General features: G+C 43.0%; 1 protein-coding gene across 1 annotated transcript in view; it reads right to left on the bottom strand.

The window, feature by feature from the left end:
* Positions 1–14,454, bottom strand: part of fam20cb (FAM20C golgi associated secretory pathway kinase b) — a 90,164-nt gene extending 75,710 nt beyond the window's left edge. Inside the window, exons 1-3 of the mRNA XM_035801332.2 lie at positions 13,034–14,454; positions 12,509–12,687; positions 1,245–1,323 (exon numbers count right to left, since the gene is read on the bottom strand). Of these exons, the coding sequence (XP_035657225.1) occupies positions 1,245–1,323; positions 12,509–12,687; positions 13,034–13,773 (998 nt within the window). The 5' untranslated portion in view covers positions 13,774–14,454. The remainder of the gene's footprint in view (positions 1–1,244; positions 1,324–12,508; positions 12,688–13,033) is intronic.
* Positions 14,455–15,912: the final 1,458 nt, after the last annotated feature.

Here is a 15,912-nt window from a genome sequence, read left to right as displayed (position 1 = left end):
TATTTTTATTTAACATGTCGCAACCTACTATCTTTTTTTTATAGCCTTCAAATAGGCACATTCTTCTCTTCTCCTGTACCCTGCAAGTCTTCCCTGGGTCCTTGGTGTACAATAGGTGGTTTTTCTGTCAATATACCCGGTATAATAATTCTTTCTTAAAACAGATTTCGGGAAAATACCAAATATAATTTTATGGGGCCAGTCATGCCAAATATTGTTTATGGCAAGCTACTCATAGAGCTACTGGTAGCTTGCGGGAACTACCTGTCGGAGACCCCTGATCTAGATTGTCAGACTACTCTCATAGACTAGTGAACATAAATCCGGGACACTGAAATTAGTATATTTTACATCTGGTATGGTTACATAAAACAGAAGGTTATTTAAGCCAAAAATGAAAGGAGGGTGGGTGGTTGTTTGGTTCGTTGGTTGGTCGTTCAGGGTGGGTGGGTGGACGTACAGTATAATGTGAATGTCTAGCAACAGATGGGTGGCGTATACGCAAACATCTAGAGACCCAAAGGTTGCGTGTTTGAATCTCATCACGGACAACTTCAGCAATTTAGCTATTTAGCAACTACTTACTACTTTTTAGCTACATTGGAACTTCTTCGCATGTTAGCTAACCATTCCCCTAACCATAACCGTAACCCTTTTAGCTAACCCTTCCCCTTTAACCTAACTCCTAACCCTACCATTAACCCCTAACCCTAACCCCTAACCTAGCTAACGTTAGCTAGTTAGCTAACATTAGCATTAGCCACCCCTAGCTAATGTTACCCATAAAACAAATTGGAGTTCGTAACATATCATACATTTTGCAAATTCGTAACATATCATATGAATTGTAATTTATATCATATTATATACGAAATGGATGATGGACACCCACTCATTAATACATACGTAACATATCATACCAAATGGAGTGTCTTGGATTTACGAAATGCTCTAAGACCACGTTGAGATTATCCCCTTATTGATTATCCCCTTATCTGTACAAATAGCCTATTGAACCTCTACAATACATCACCATGAGAAGCATTTCTGGTTGGCATAGGCAGTCAAATCAAATCAAATCCAATGTTATTGGTCACATACACGTGATTATCATTATGTAGCGAAATGCTTGTGCTTCTAGCTCCCACAGTGTAGTAATATCTAACAAGTAATATCTATCAAATTACACAACATATACACAATACACACACATCTATGTAGGTTGGCATAAGCAGTCTACTTACTTCATAGGTTTGAACAGAGCCTGTCCATAGTTCTGGAACGTCATGATCAGTTTCAGTTGGGTGCCTCCAGACTTCATGGCTGTTGGAAAAAATACAAACAACAAAATAGTCATTGGCAGCAAATGTACAGTAAGGCAGAATCATTTTCTCACTGAATGACATTTTAGAGTACACCATCAAATATGATTTAGTCAATCATGTAATGATCCCCCCCAGAGGATGGTCAACCTCTCCCACTGATTCACTTCAGACTGTGTGCCTAACCGTTTTTCAAAACAACTGGGAATTCAGAACTCAGAGATCTCCGACTTTAGTGTGATCAAGACAGCTGGAAAACGGGCTCAGAATGGGGAAATCTTTTTGAACCGTCATCCAACTCAGAATTCCAAGTCGGAAACTCTGGCATCTTTCTAGATCTCTGACTTTCCGACCTGAAGATCGCTGACGTCCTGATTTGACCTAGTTTTTTCAGAGTTCCCAGTTGTCTTGAAAGCAACAAGTGTACTTAAAGTGAGTGACAGATGATATCACAGTGTTTGTTTGATCAGGAAGGAGACTGGAAGGTGAAGGATAGAGAGTGCAATCACATTGCTCTCTATTCTCTCTGTTCTCTCCTTTCTTCCCTCATTTTCTCTCTGTTCTTTCTTCCCTCAGTCTCTGTCTCTGTCTCTCTCCATTTTAAATTCAATTCAATTTAAGGGCTTTATTGGCATGGGAAACACATGTTAACATTGCCTAAGCAAGTGAACTAGATAATAAACCAAAGTGATATAAACAATAAAAATGAACAGTAAACATTACACTCACAAACGTTCCAAAATAATAAAGACATTTCAAATGATGTGCAAATAGTACAAAAGGGAAAATAAACATAAATATGGGTTGTATTTACAATAGTGTTTGTTCTTCACTGGTTGCCCTTTTCCTGTGGCAACAGGTCACACATCTTGCTGCTGTGATGGCACACTGTGGTATTTCACCCAACAGATATGATTGAAATTGGCTTTGTTTTTGAATGATTTGTGTTTCTGTGTAATCTGAGGGAAATATGCATCTCTAATATGGTCATACATTTGGCAGGAGGTTAGGAAGTGTTGTTCAGTTTCCACCTCTCTCTCTGTCTCTGTCTCTTTCTCTATCTGTCTCTCTCTCTCTCTCTCACTCCCGCTCTCTGTCTAAATTAAATTCAAATGGGCTTTATTGACATGGGAAACATGTTTACATTGCCACAGCAAGTGAAGTAAACAATCAACAAATATGACAACAAAAAACAACAAAAAACAAGTATATGTAAATTAAGAGTAAACATTGCACTCACAAAGGCTTCAGAAAGATAAAGGCATTTCAAATGTTATGTGACATTTTTTTAAGTACCAATGGTAGGTAGGAGAATATAAATAAACATATAAATATAGATTGTATTTACAATGTTGTTTGTGTTCCACTGGTTGCCCTTTTCTCATGGCAATGGGTCACAGATCTTGCTGCTGTGATTGCACACTGTGATAGTTCTCCTAACAAATATGGGAGTTTATCAATGTTTGACTTGCTTTCAAATTCTTTGTGGGTCTTTGTGATCTGTGGGAAATGTGTGTCTCTAATATGGTCATACATTTGGCAGGAGGTCAGAACGTGCAGCTCAGTTTCCACCTAATTTTGTGGGCAGTGGGCATAGCCTATCTTCTCTTTGAATTTATTTCTTCACTCATTTGCTCTCTCTCTCTCTCTCTCTCCTCTCTCTCTGTGTTCTTTCTTCCATCTGTCTGTCTGTCTTTGTCTGTCTGTCTCTCACTGTCGGTCTCTCGGTCTCTGTCTGTCTTTGGGTCTCTGTCTCTCGGTCTCTGTCTGTCTCTTTGTGTGTCTCTCGGTCTCTCTGTCTCTTTGTGTGTCTCTCGGCCTCTGTGTATGTCTCTCGGTCTCTCGGCCTCTGTGTGTGTCTCTCGGTCTCTGTGTGTGTTTCTCGGCCTCTGTGTGCGTCTCTCAGTCTCTGTGTGTGTCTCTCGGTCTCTGTGTGTGTCTCTCGGTCTCTGTGTGTGTCTCTCGGTCTCTGTGTGTGTTTCTCGGTCTCTGTGTGTGTCTCTCGGTCTCTGTGTGTGTTTCTCGGTCTCTGTGTGTGTCTCTCGGTCTCTGTGTGTGTTTCTCGGCCTCTGTGTGTGTTTCTCGGTCTCTGTGTGTGTCTCTCAGTCTCTGTGTGTGTCTCTCGGTCTCTGTGTGTGTCTCTCGGTCTCTGTGTGTGTCTCTCGGTCTCTGTGTGTGTCTCTCGGTCTCTGTGTGTGTTTCTCGGTCTCTGTGTGTGTCTCTCGGTCTCTGTGTGTGTTTCTCAGCCTCTGTGTGCGTCTCTCAGTCTCTGTGTGTGTCTCTCGGTCTCTGTGTGTGTCTCTCGGTCTCTGTGTGGGTCTCTCGGTCTCTGTGTGGGTCTCTCGGTCTCTGTGTGGGTCTCTCGGTCTCTGTGTGTGTTTCTCGGTCTCTGTGTGGGTCTCTCGGTCTCTGTGTGGGTCTCTCGGTCTCTGTGTGGGTCTCTCGGTCTCTGTGTGGGTCTCTCGGTCTCTGTGTGTGGTTCTCGGCCTCTGTGTGTGCCTCTCAGTCACTCGGTCTGTGTGTGTGTCTCTCGGTCTCTGTGTGAGTCTCTCAGTCTCTCACTCACTCACACCTTGTCTCTCTCACACACACACACACACACACACACAACAAGTCATCAAAAATGGACAAAATTCAACAAAGTCACTTTCTTGGTCAGTAAAACATATTGCCCCCAAAAGAGAGCAACTATAACTTAATAGATTGAACCGTGTGCTTTAGATTGAACCATGTGCTTTAGTGAATGGTCACCACGGTGAAGGTTTTCTCTTCAGTAAAACAGCTATGCTTTGTTGACATGATCAGTCAAAGAAGCAGCACTGAAAATAATCACATTTATGGTCTTTCAAAAGAAGAACATGCTGTTTCATGTTAAAGAGATGTTGACAAGTGCTGTACAAAGGAGAGAAGAGGGTGAAAAGTTCAAGTGGAAATGTCAATGCTTCAGTCTCTAGACTGTTGGCATACTCACTTAGTAATCAGATGCCCTCGTCAAATACCAGGCTTCCCTAAAACGGGAAGCCTGGGGAACTTCCGTGGCAGAAATCAGATAAAGAGGGGTCGAAACCAATTATGTATATAAACCCTGGATTGCTGATGCTGTGTATTGGCCATTGAGACACTTCTGAAGCCACCGGTCTGTCATATTGTTACATCTTCTCCTGCCACGCCCTCTACTGCTCATCCTGTGTCTCCTTGACCTGCCACCACTCCCCCAGTAGTCTCTCCCTCTCCCTCTGTCTCTGTGTGTAATTGTGTGGGCGGAGACAGGTGTGCTGGAGTCAGAGCAGATCCCCACCAGCTGCAACCTGTTCCGTAATCAAGACCTCTACAAATACTGAGCCCTGCCACTTCCACGCTGCCAGATCGTAATCTCTGCTCAGTCAGTCTACGCTTCTAGCCATTTGTTACTATTCAGATCCTGTTTCCCTGCCTGATGCTGTTTTCCTCTCCACTACAGTTCTGCCCGCTCTGACTCTGGTCCCTGTCTCCTGTCCCACGTCTCGTCATCCTGTTACTCTGTCCTGGATTCCCGACTCTACTGCTCCCTTGAATTCCCCTCTTGACCTGCTTACCCTATCCCAACCCCTCTCGCTCCAGCCTCAGCCTCCGCATCTGGTTTCCTGCAACCCATCTGAGCTTTCCCTGGCCTGCACTCCATCCTGTGTTTCAATAAATATCCTGGTTACTTCATCCCAGTCTCCTTGTCTGAGTCTGCTCTTGGGTTCCCCTGTTCCACTCCGCGTAACACATATTCGCACTCCCCAGTAGGAGCAATCATCCATAGGAATTCATGGATGCTAACCTGAGAACAAGACTTACTAAATTCTTTCAGCATATAAAATGAGCGACACGAGCTGGTTTCATTCTGTACCATTGTGGCACGCCCTGACCATAGAGAGCCCTCAGGGTTTTCTATGGTGTAATAGGTCAGGGCGTGACTAGGGGGTTTCTAGGTATTATATTTCTATGTTGGTGAGTGTGTGTATGGTTCCCAATTGGAGGCAGCTGATAATCGTTACCTCTAATTGGGGATCATACTTAGCGTGTCCTTTTTCCCACCTACTATGGGGGATATTGTGTTGTATGAGTGCCTATGTGCCCTACGTATTTCACGATCGTTATATCTTTGTTGTTGTTGAAGTTTCAATATCTTAAAATGTGGAACTCTACTCACGTTGCGCCTTGGTCCAATTATTCACGTTCATGACACATTGCTACTCTAACTTCCGTGATGCATACAAAGCCCTCACCCACCCTGTCTTCGGCAAATCTGATCACGATTCCATTTTGTTGCTCCCAGCCTATAGACAGAAACTAAAACAGGAAACGCCCATGCTCAGGTCTATACAACGCTGATCTGACCAATCGGATTCCATACAAACAGTGCAGCTATTCCCTCCGCAAGGAAATCAAACAAGCAAAGCGTCAGTATAGAGACAAATTAGAGTCGCAATTCAACGGCTCAAACACTAGAAGCATGTGTCAGAGTCTACAGTCAATCACGGATTACAAAAAGAAAACCAGCCCCGTAGCGGACATCGATTTCTTGCTCGCAGACAAATTAAACCAATTAAACGCTTTGAGGAAAATACAGTGCCACTGACACGGCCACTACCAAATCCTGTGGGCTCTCCTTCTCCGTGGCCAACGTGAGTAAAACATTTAAACGTGTTAAACGTGCCGGCCCAGACCGCATCCCTAGCCGCGTCCTCAGAGCCTGCACAGACCAGCTGGCTGGTATGTTTACTAACATATACAATCAATCCCTATCCCAGTCTGTTGTCCCCACATTCTTCAAGATGGCCACAATTGTTCCTGTTCCCAAGAAAGCTAAGGTAACTGAACTAAATGACTCCCCCATTGCACTCACTTCTGTCATCATGAAGTCCTTTGAGAGACCCTGGGTCTCGACCCCGCCCTGTGCAACTGGCTCCTGGACTTTCTGACAGGCCAACCCCAGATTGTGAAGGTAGGAAACAACATCTCCACCCCGCTGATCCTCAATACTGGGGCCCTACAAGTGTGCGTTCTCAGCCCTCTCCTGTACTCCCTATTCAACCATGACTGCGTGGCAATGCACACTTCAGATGACACTATGGTGGTAGGTCTGATTACCAACAAGAACGAGATGGCCTACATGGAAGGGGTGAGGGCCCTCAGAGTGTGGTGTCAGGAAAATAACATCTCACTCAATGCCAACAAAACAAAGGAGATGATCGTGGACTTCAGGAAACAGCAGAGAGAGCACCCCCCTATCCACATCAACGGGACAGTAGAGGAGAAGGTGGAAAGTTTTAAGTTCCTCGGCATACACATCACAGACAAACTGAAATGGTCCACCCACACTGACAGCGTGATGAAGAAGGCACAACAGCGCCTCTTCAACCTCAGGAGGCTGAAGAAATTTGGTTTGTCATCTAAAGCACTCACAAACTTTAACAGATGCACAATCGAGAGCATCCTGTCGGGCTTTATCACCACCTGGTACGGCAACTGCGCCGCCCTCAACCGCAAGAGTCTCCAGAGGGTAGTGCGGTCTGCACAACGCTTCACCGGGGGCAAACTACCGACCCTCCAGGACACGTACTGCAGCCGATGTCACAGGAAGGCCAAAAGGACAACAACCACCCCACTGCCTGTTCACCCCGTTATCATCCAGAAGGCGAGGTCAGTACAGGTGCATCAAAGCTGAGACTGAGAGACTGAAAAACAGCTTCTATCTCAAGGCCATCAGAATGAAAAACAGCCATCACTAACATAAAGAGGCTGCTGCCAACATACAGACTCAAATCTCTGGCCACTTAAAAAAATGGACTTAATAAAGGTATCACTAGTCACTTTAAATAACACCACTTTAAAAATGTTTACATATCCTACATTACTCATCTCATATGTACAGTGGGGCAAAAAAGTATTTAGTCAGCCACCAATTGTGCAAGTTCTCCCACTTAAAAAGATGAGAGAGGTCTGTAATTCTCATCATAGGTACCCTTCAACTATGACAGACAAAAAAAAATCCAAAAAATCACATTGTAGGATTTGTAATTAATTAATTTGCAAATTATGGTGGAAAATAAGTATCTGGTCAATGACAAAAGATTATCTCAAGACTTTGTTATATACCCTTTGTTGGCAATGACAGAGGTCAAACGTTTTCTGTAAGTCTTCACAAGGTTTTCACACACTGTTGCTGGTATTTTGGCCCATTCCTCCATGCAGATCTCCTCTAGAGCAGTGATGTTTTGAGGCTGTTGCTGGGCAACACAGACTTTCAACTTCCTCCAAAGATGTTCTATGGGGTTGATATCTGGAGACTGGTTAGGCCACTCCAGGACCTTGAAATGCTTCTTACGAAGCCACTCATTCGTTGCCCGGGCGGTGTGTTTGGGATCATTGTCATGCTGAAAGACCCAGCCACGTTTCATCTTCAATGCCCTTGCTGATGGAAGGAGGTTTTCACTCAAAATCTCACGATACATGGCCCCATTCATTCTTTCCTTTACACGGATCAGTCGTCCTGGTCCCTTTGCAGAAAAACAGCCCCAAAGCATGATGTTTCCACCCCCATGCTTCACAGTAGGTATGGTGTTCTTTGGATGCAACTCAACATTGACAAGTTGAGTTTTTACCAAAAAGTTATATTTTGGTTTCATCTGACCATATGACATTCTCCCAATCTTCTTCTGGATCATCCAAATGCTCTCTAGCAAACTTCAGACGAGCTTGGACATTTACTGGCTTAAGCAGGGGGACACGTCTGGCACTGCAGGATTTGAGTCCCTGGCAGCGTAGTGTGTTACTGATGGTAGGCTATGTTACTTTGGTCCCAGCTCTCTGCAGGTCATTCACTAGGTCCCCCTGTGTGGTTCTGGGATTTTTGCTCACCGTTCTTGTGATCATTTTGACCCCACGGGGTGAGATCTTGCATGGAACCCCAGATCGAGGGAGATTATCAGTGGTCTTGTATGTCTTCCATTTCCTAATAATTGCTCCCACAGTTGATTTCTTCAAACTAAGCTGCTTACCCATTGCAGATTCAGTCTTCCCAGCCTGATGCAGGTCTACAATTTTGTTTCTGGCATCCTTTGACAGCTCTTTGGTCTTGGCCATAGTGGAGTTTGAAGTGTGACTGTTTGAGGTTGTGGACAGGTGTCTTTTATACTGATAACAAGTTCAAACAGGTGCCATTAATACAGGTAACGAGTGGAGGACAGAGGAGCCTCTTAAAGACTAATTTAAAGGTCTGTGAGAGCCAGAAATCGTGCTTGTTCGTAGGTGACCAAATACCTATTTTCCACCATAATTTGCAAATAAATTCATTAAAAATCCTACAATGTGATTTTCTGGATATTTTTCCTCATTTTGTCTGTCATAGTTGAAGTGTACCTATGATGAAAATTACAGGACTCTCTCATCTTTTTAAGTGGGAGAACTTGCACAATTGGTGGCTGACTAAATACTTTTTTTTTGCCCCACTGTATATACTGTATTCTATACCATCTACTGCATCTTGCCTATGCTGCACGGCCATCGTTCGTCCATATATTTATATGTACATATTTTTAATTCATCCCTTTACATTTGTGTGTATAAGGTAGTTGTTGTGAATTTGTTAGATTACTTGTTAGAAGTTCATTAGAGTTAACAGTCTCAGAAATTGCAGCCCAAATAAATGCTTCACTGTGTTCAAGTAACAGACACATCTCAACATCAACAGTTCAGAGGAGACTGTGTGAATCAGGCCTTGACGGTTGAATTGCTGCAAAGAAACCACTACTAAAGGTCATCGATAAGAAAATGTGACTTGCTTGGGCCAAGAAACACTAGCAATGGACATCAGACCAGTGGACATCTGTCCTTTGGTCTGATGAGTCCAGATTTGAGATTTTTGATTCCAACCGCTGTGTCTTTGTGAGACGCAGAGTAGATGAACAGATTCAAGGCACACTTAACAAGCATGGCTACCACAGCATTCTGCAGCGATACACCATACCATCTGGTTTTGGCTTAGTGGGACTATCATTTGTTTTTCAACAGGACAATGACCCAACACACCTCCAGACTGTGTAAGGGCTATTTTTACCAAGAAGGAGAATGATGGAGTGCTGCATCAGATAACCTGGTCTCCACAATAACCCGACCTCAACCAAATTGAGATGGTTTGGGATAAGTCAAACCGCAGAGTTAAGGAAAAGCAGCTAACAAGTGCTCAGCATATGTGGGAACTCCTTCAGGAATGTTGGAAAAGCATTCCAGGTGAAGCTGGTTGAGAGAATGCCAAGAGTGTGCTGTCATAAAGCTGTCATCAAGGCAAAGGGTGGCTATTTGAAGAATCTCAAATCTTTGATTTGTTTAACACCTTTTTGGTTACTACATGATTCCATATGTGTTATTTCATAGTTTGATGTCTTCACTATTATTCTACAATGTAGAAAATAGTAAAAATGAAGAAACCCCCTTGAATGAGTAGGTGTTCTAAAACTTTTGACTGAGTAGTGTTTATACGCCTCACTCTCAGAAAAATAAGTAGTACTGCTAGGTTTTACACAGTCAAATGTAGCAAATAACTACCTTTTTTAATAAAGAACTGTACAAATGATACATTTCTGACATCAATATATATATCAATACAGTAATATGAGATCTGTATGTAAAATACATACTTTCAACATTTTTGTCATTTAACATATGCTCTTAGTTATTAGTACATTCATCTTAAGATAGCTAGGTGAGAATCAAATATCACACTCAAAAATACAGAATAGACGCACTCCATTCCAGCTAAACAATGCAGAAAAAAACAAATTTTAATAGATCCCCAGAATCTATTAATTAAAAATCTGACAACAGTAATATTTTTACACACACATGAAGGTACCCATGAGCAATATTGGTGGATGTAGAGTTTTGGAAATAAACTCATCAAATTCACACGACCAAATATCTGTAAATGAGTGAAGTAGGTCTGACTGTAGCTAGGCCTGCTATACAAAGCAAAACCCATACTACCAACTGCTGGATTTTGTAGTCTCAATTGACATTCACATCCTAGCCACTCAGTCATATAGCTGTGTAATTACATGGGCTGGAGGGAGCAGCATGTAGCTGACCATACTGCCAGACCAAGCTGCATCCACCCTGCATTCTCTCGTTTCACTGTGTGTGGATCTGGAGAGAGAACATAGCCTGGTCCCAGATCTGTTTATGGGTCTTTCTATGAATAATGAAGCCAAAGTGTGACATTGGGATCAACATTTGAAAATGGTTTGAAACAAAACTCAAAATGTTTTTTATGCAGTTCTTCCTGTGTACTTAGTGGAATAAATGTGAATACATGCAAATTGACCCATAACTCCACCAACACCACAACATAGTACTAATAGTATACATCCTTTAAGCAGCGATCATACAGACATTGGCAAGTCCAATTCAAGGACTTTCAGGGACTTTTTCAAGCACTTAACTGTAATTTCCAAGGACCTCAATGTAACACAGTCGTATAATTTATATCATTGTACATATAGGGCCCACTTCCCCCAAAATGCATGCAAAACGTGTATAACAAAATAGGGGCTTACCACTTCAAGAAAATATTTTTTTTTAGGCCTTGCCAATGCATTAACATTCCAATTATTATTTCATTCTAAAATATGTGAGAATAATGTGGACATCGCCTGACTAAATAGATTGGATGCATGACGATTTGTCTGTAGCCTATGCGGCTGACGCTACGACACATAGTAAAGCCATGAATAGCAGCATCATTCATCTCCCCATTTGAATTACACCATTGCTGTTTTTATAATGAGAAAGTGAGCAGCAACCAGGTTCCTTTTTAATGGAAGGATTTGTATGGAAAGACAAGTTGTCATCCTAACAATAACCGCAAGTGGTTTTACCGCAACAGAAATTCAAACAAAAACTTAGCAATAACGTAAATCACAGATAATTATAAGGGAGCTGGAGAACTTTTAAATTGACTACAATAATTACAATTGAGGAAATTGTATGGTTTAAAATTGCAGGTGTAACATGGAAACCGAAATGTATTTGTCATGTTATTTCATTACCAGATAGTGTTGTGAATAAGCCCACTATATCCTGAATAATTCATCAGAATAGTGTTGGGTGTTGCGCAATAGTCCACCCTACACAACTGCGCAAAGTAGACCGTGTCCAATCTGAGGCACAAAAACATGTGAAAACATGAACACATTACCTTGATGCTTTCTCTGTTAAATCTAACGACACCCTGCTGTAAATCAAGCAGACAACAACAGATGATCAACATCAATTCGCATATGATTTTAGACCCAACGTGGATCCAGGCACAAGTGTAACGAATGAGACACCAAATGATTCTGGACATTCCTCGAAACCACCTTTTTCCCAGCACTTGGGCTGTTGTTGCATCGCATGTGCTATCAGAACAGCTGCTTGTCACTTGACTGTCATTCGGAAAATTCCTTTCTAGATCAGATGATGCCGTGTGAAAATATCACAGCCTAACTAGTCAGCTGGACACCATATGCACATCCATCAAGTATTAGGCAGAATTATTGAAAAAACACGTTAATGACAGGATCAATTTAGGTTTTAAGTATCAAGTTAAGGTTACTCTTTTGGTTAGGGGCTTGCGATTTTGCAATTGAATTCATTATTTTGGATTTGTGTGCCCATGAAAACTGTTTTCACCCCGTAACATATGAAGACACAAAATGGTAGGAGCACTGCATTTCTGACATCTCTATACAACAAACTGTCCGACAGCTCGATCCAGGATTCTTACAGGGTTCACATTCATTGTCAAATTGAACTGATTAATGCTTAATATATGAAGTAATGTCAACTTACACTGACATAAATGCAAGGACAGAAAAGTCAGGTTTTATGTCACAGGTATATATATATATATATATATATATATATATATATATATACTCTTTTTATTCTGTTTTTTCAGGGGGTGCTGCAGCACCCTCAGCACCCCCGTTTCCCGGGGCTAAGTCTAAATTCAACAGACCTGGACTTCCATGTTGGTTAAACCAAAACAATGAAATGCATCCGGCACTCCAGAACCAGGGTTGTCTAACCCTGCTATATGACATAAGGTTTGGCTGAATAACGTACAACCAGATCTGAGACAGGGCTATAGAGGAGCTGCCTTCTCTCCTCTCACTTACCGACGCTGGTGATTCTCTGTGAGACCAAGTCCCTGAGGAGGGCATCGATGACTAGGTTATGTCTGGAGTAGAGCTCATATCGATTAATCCCTATGTGGAAGCGGAGCCAGTTGGGGTAGGAGTCAGCCGTCAGCTCTCCTCCTGTTGGAGTGTACTCCTCCATGTTCCCTTCAGCGGGCCTGGGGGGAAGAGGGGAGGGAGGAGAAGGGAGAGGTGATCCCTGTTTTTTCTGCAGCCCTGAACCACCCTCCGTTTGAGTGTTTCATGTGTTAAGAGGTGTTTTGACAGGACATGACTTGAATTTGCAAGAGGGACATTTGCTAATATGGTTAGGTAGCCTATAACCATTTGTGTAAAAACACCTTCATTAATGTGAAATAACAAGATGAAATGTGTAATTTACACATAATATCCTAGGTGTATTGTTTGTTTAATTTGTGCTATTGCCTTGGGTTGAATTTAAAGAGGCTAATAATCACTTTTCGATTGTGGTGATGGTCTATAAATATATAAAATATCTGTTACCATTCCTGATTCTCTGTGGCGGCGTTGGGGTCAAATCTGATGTCTGTGTTGACGTTGAACAAGGTGTCTTCGTCGGTCAGAGACGGTAAGGCTCTCTTGAATAACGGGTGGTCAAACAGAGCCAGCAACCTTGAACTCTTGACAGGTATGTTTTTGGTGACCACAGTGTCGTGTATGAACCGTCTCTTTTTGTCACCATTTTGTGCATAATGTTCAATCCGTTTAAAGGCTTCCGTTTTGTTTCCCGCTTTGGTGTTCTTCTCCAGAGAATGGGAAGAGATGTTAGAGTTTGGCTCATTGCTGAAGTCCTGGAGGATTCTCAGCGTGTGTTTGTTAGGCCAGCCTGACTCCGCTCCCGACCTAGCTCGGTGTTTAGCCCAGTTCTGAGGGTCCTCGCTCGGCTTGTGCGAGCAGGAGCAGCCGCTGTTGCTGCGCCTCTCCAGCTTTGGTAACAAGTCTATCATGATGTGCATCGAACAGGCGATTAGAAACACCATGAGAATCAAAACTCGGAATTTACGGAAGAGTATCATCTTCATAGTCCCCTGTTTGAGCAGTTGCGAGTATTTACTGCAAATGATGAGCACGCATATGAAAAGACTCACTACATCACTGATTATGTTTATCACGCTGGATGCCACTTTAATTAAATACACGTTGAACACGTAACCATCTTCACTTCTTGCCGTCTTGAGTAGACTAAATGTTTCAGTGTTCAACTTTTGTATTTCCAACCACATAGAAATCCAGACGGCAGGCTTCTTTTGTGGTTCAGAACGAGAGGATTCTCCGCATGCGCCCAGGTAAAACAGGTCGACTCGGTTCAGACCAACGGTCGAGTTGGGAAAGCGGCATTATCTCAATTGCTTTCGCTCTACAGCTCCGACCCCAAGGCTTTACGCACAATACACGGTATAAAGGAAGTGCAAGGGTCTGGAAAGAAGCTCGAAAACGGTAGATAAATGATCCATCAGAGGTGTATGTTGGCGGGGTCTGCTGGCGCACATCGGTCCGGCCATTGAGCGTGAACTCTGCTGTGTGAGAAACGGAGCTGTCGTGGATCCGCTGGGCACGGGCTACGCATTGGTCCAGTCCGGGATAGGAAAGAGCACTATTCACCAATGTCAAAATATCATTTAAGAAGAAGACTATTCGAAAGACTACTCATTTTCCACTAGAAACGATAAAACAACGTGTAAAGGCGCAGCAGACAAAGTACAGTAAGCGACCCAGGATGAGAATAAATGGCAATGTTCACAGCAAATCCCGAATAAAGACAGGCAATACAAAACAACCAAAGCGAGACGAATCAAACAAATAATTCGGATAGGTGCCGATTCGGTTTCTCTCTCGGAGATAGACTACAGTGTGCCTTGTGAGCAAGGAAAAAGACAATCACTGTCCTTCGCATGTGAGATTGGGGTTGGGTGTGTTAAATATTATGATGAAGCGCGTCTAGATCCAGCCTTGTGCAGCGTCACCGTGCACAGATTGGCTGAGTCTCTCCCACAGTCGGAAAGAGAGGGGGACAGCAACCATCTGAGGCTCAAGTGCCTGCCTGCCTGTTTCTGTAGCCTGTGTTCTTCCTAAAAAAAAACATTTCCCCCTGCAAATCCAGACTGTGCAAGAAGAGGGCGTCTCATCCCAGTGGTGAAAATCCACTGTGGCACAATATTGTATGTAGCTACGTTAGATGGTGTATGTCTATTGATTAGTGAAATGCATCTGGTGCAATCAAGGAGGCATCCTCATTGAGACATGTCAGTGTCAGTCCAGGGCCTTCATTCAATCAAATCAGCAGTATCTGTACAGCAGCATTATCAACATACGGTATTTACAAAAACAACCACAGCAATACCAGACGGTATGGATGTGTATAGAAACAACAGTTGGCTGCTGCCATATTCACATCTTCTGCCTCTCCACTTCCCAAATCAACACACCAATGTCTTGGCTAAAAGGCCCAGCAGTACACCTACTGAAGGGGTGGTTATGGTTAGGATGGTTGGTTGATAACTGCAGGGAAGACAATGGGAGATGGGTTAACGAACAGTGGTATAGGAATGGCTTTAGCTGCACCATTCTACAGTGGTATAGGAATGGCTTTAGCTGCACCATTCTACAGTGGTATAGGAATGGCTTTAGCTGCACCATTCTACAGTGGTATAGGAATGGCTTTAGCTGCACCATTCTACAGTGGTATATGAATGGCTTTAGCTGCACCATTCTACAGCGGTATAGGAATGGCTTTAGCTGCACCATTCTACAGCGGTATAGGAATGGCTTTAGCTGCACCATTCTACAGCGGTATAGGGATGGCTTTAGCTGCACCATTCTACAGTGGTATATGAATGGCTTTAGCTGCACCATTCTACAGTGGTATATGAATGGCTTTAGCTGCACCATTCTACAGCGGTATAGGAATGGCTTTAGCTGCACCATTCTACAGTGGTATATGAATGGCTTTAGCTGCACCATTCTACAGCGGTATAGGAATGGCTTTAGCTGCACCATTCTACAGTGGTATATGAATGGCTTTAGCTGCACCATTCTACAGCGGTATAGGAATGGCTTTAGCTGCACCATTCTACAGTGGTATATGAATGGCTTTAGCTGCACCATTCTACAGCGGTATAGGAATGGCTTTAGCTGCACCATTCTACAGTGGTATATGAATGGTTTTAGCTGCACCATTCTACAGTGGTATATGAATGGCTTTAGCTGCACCATTACACAGCGGTATAGGAATGGCTTTAGCTGCACCATTCTACAGTGGTATATGAATGGCTTTAGCTGCACCATTCTACAGCGGTATAGGAATGGCTTTAGCTGCACCATTCTACAGCGGTATAGGAATGGCTTTAGCTGCACCATTCTAC

Source organism: Oncorhynchus keta, chromosome 24 (assembly GCF_023373465.1).
Source record: "Oncorhynchus keta strain PuntledgeMale-10-30-2019 chromosome 24, Oket_V2, whole genome shotgun sequence".
In the NCBI taxonomy this organism is placed as follows: domain Eukaryota; kingdom Metazoa; phylum Chordata; class Actinopteri; order Salmoniformes; family Salmonidae; genus Oncorhynchus; species Oncorhynchus keta.
Note: the sequence above shows the minus strand (reverse complement) of the source record. Positions and strands in the feature narration are given on the sequence as shown.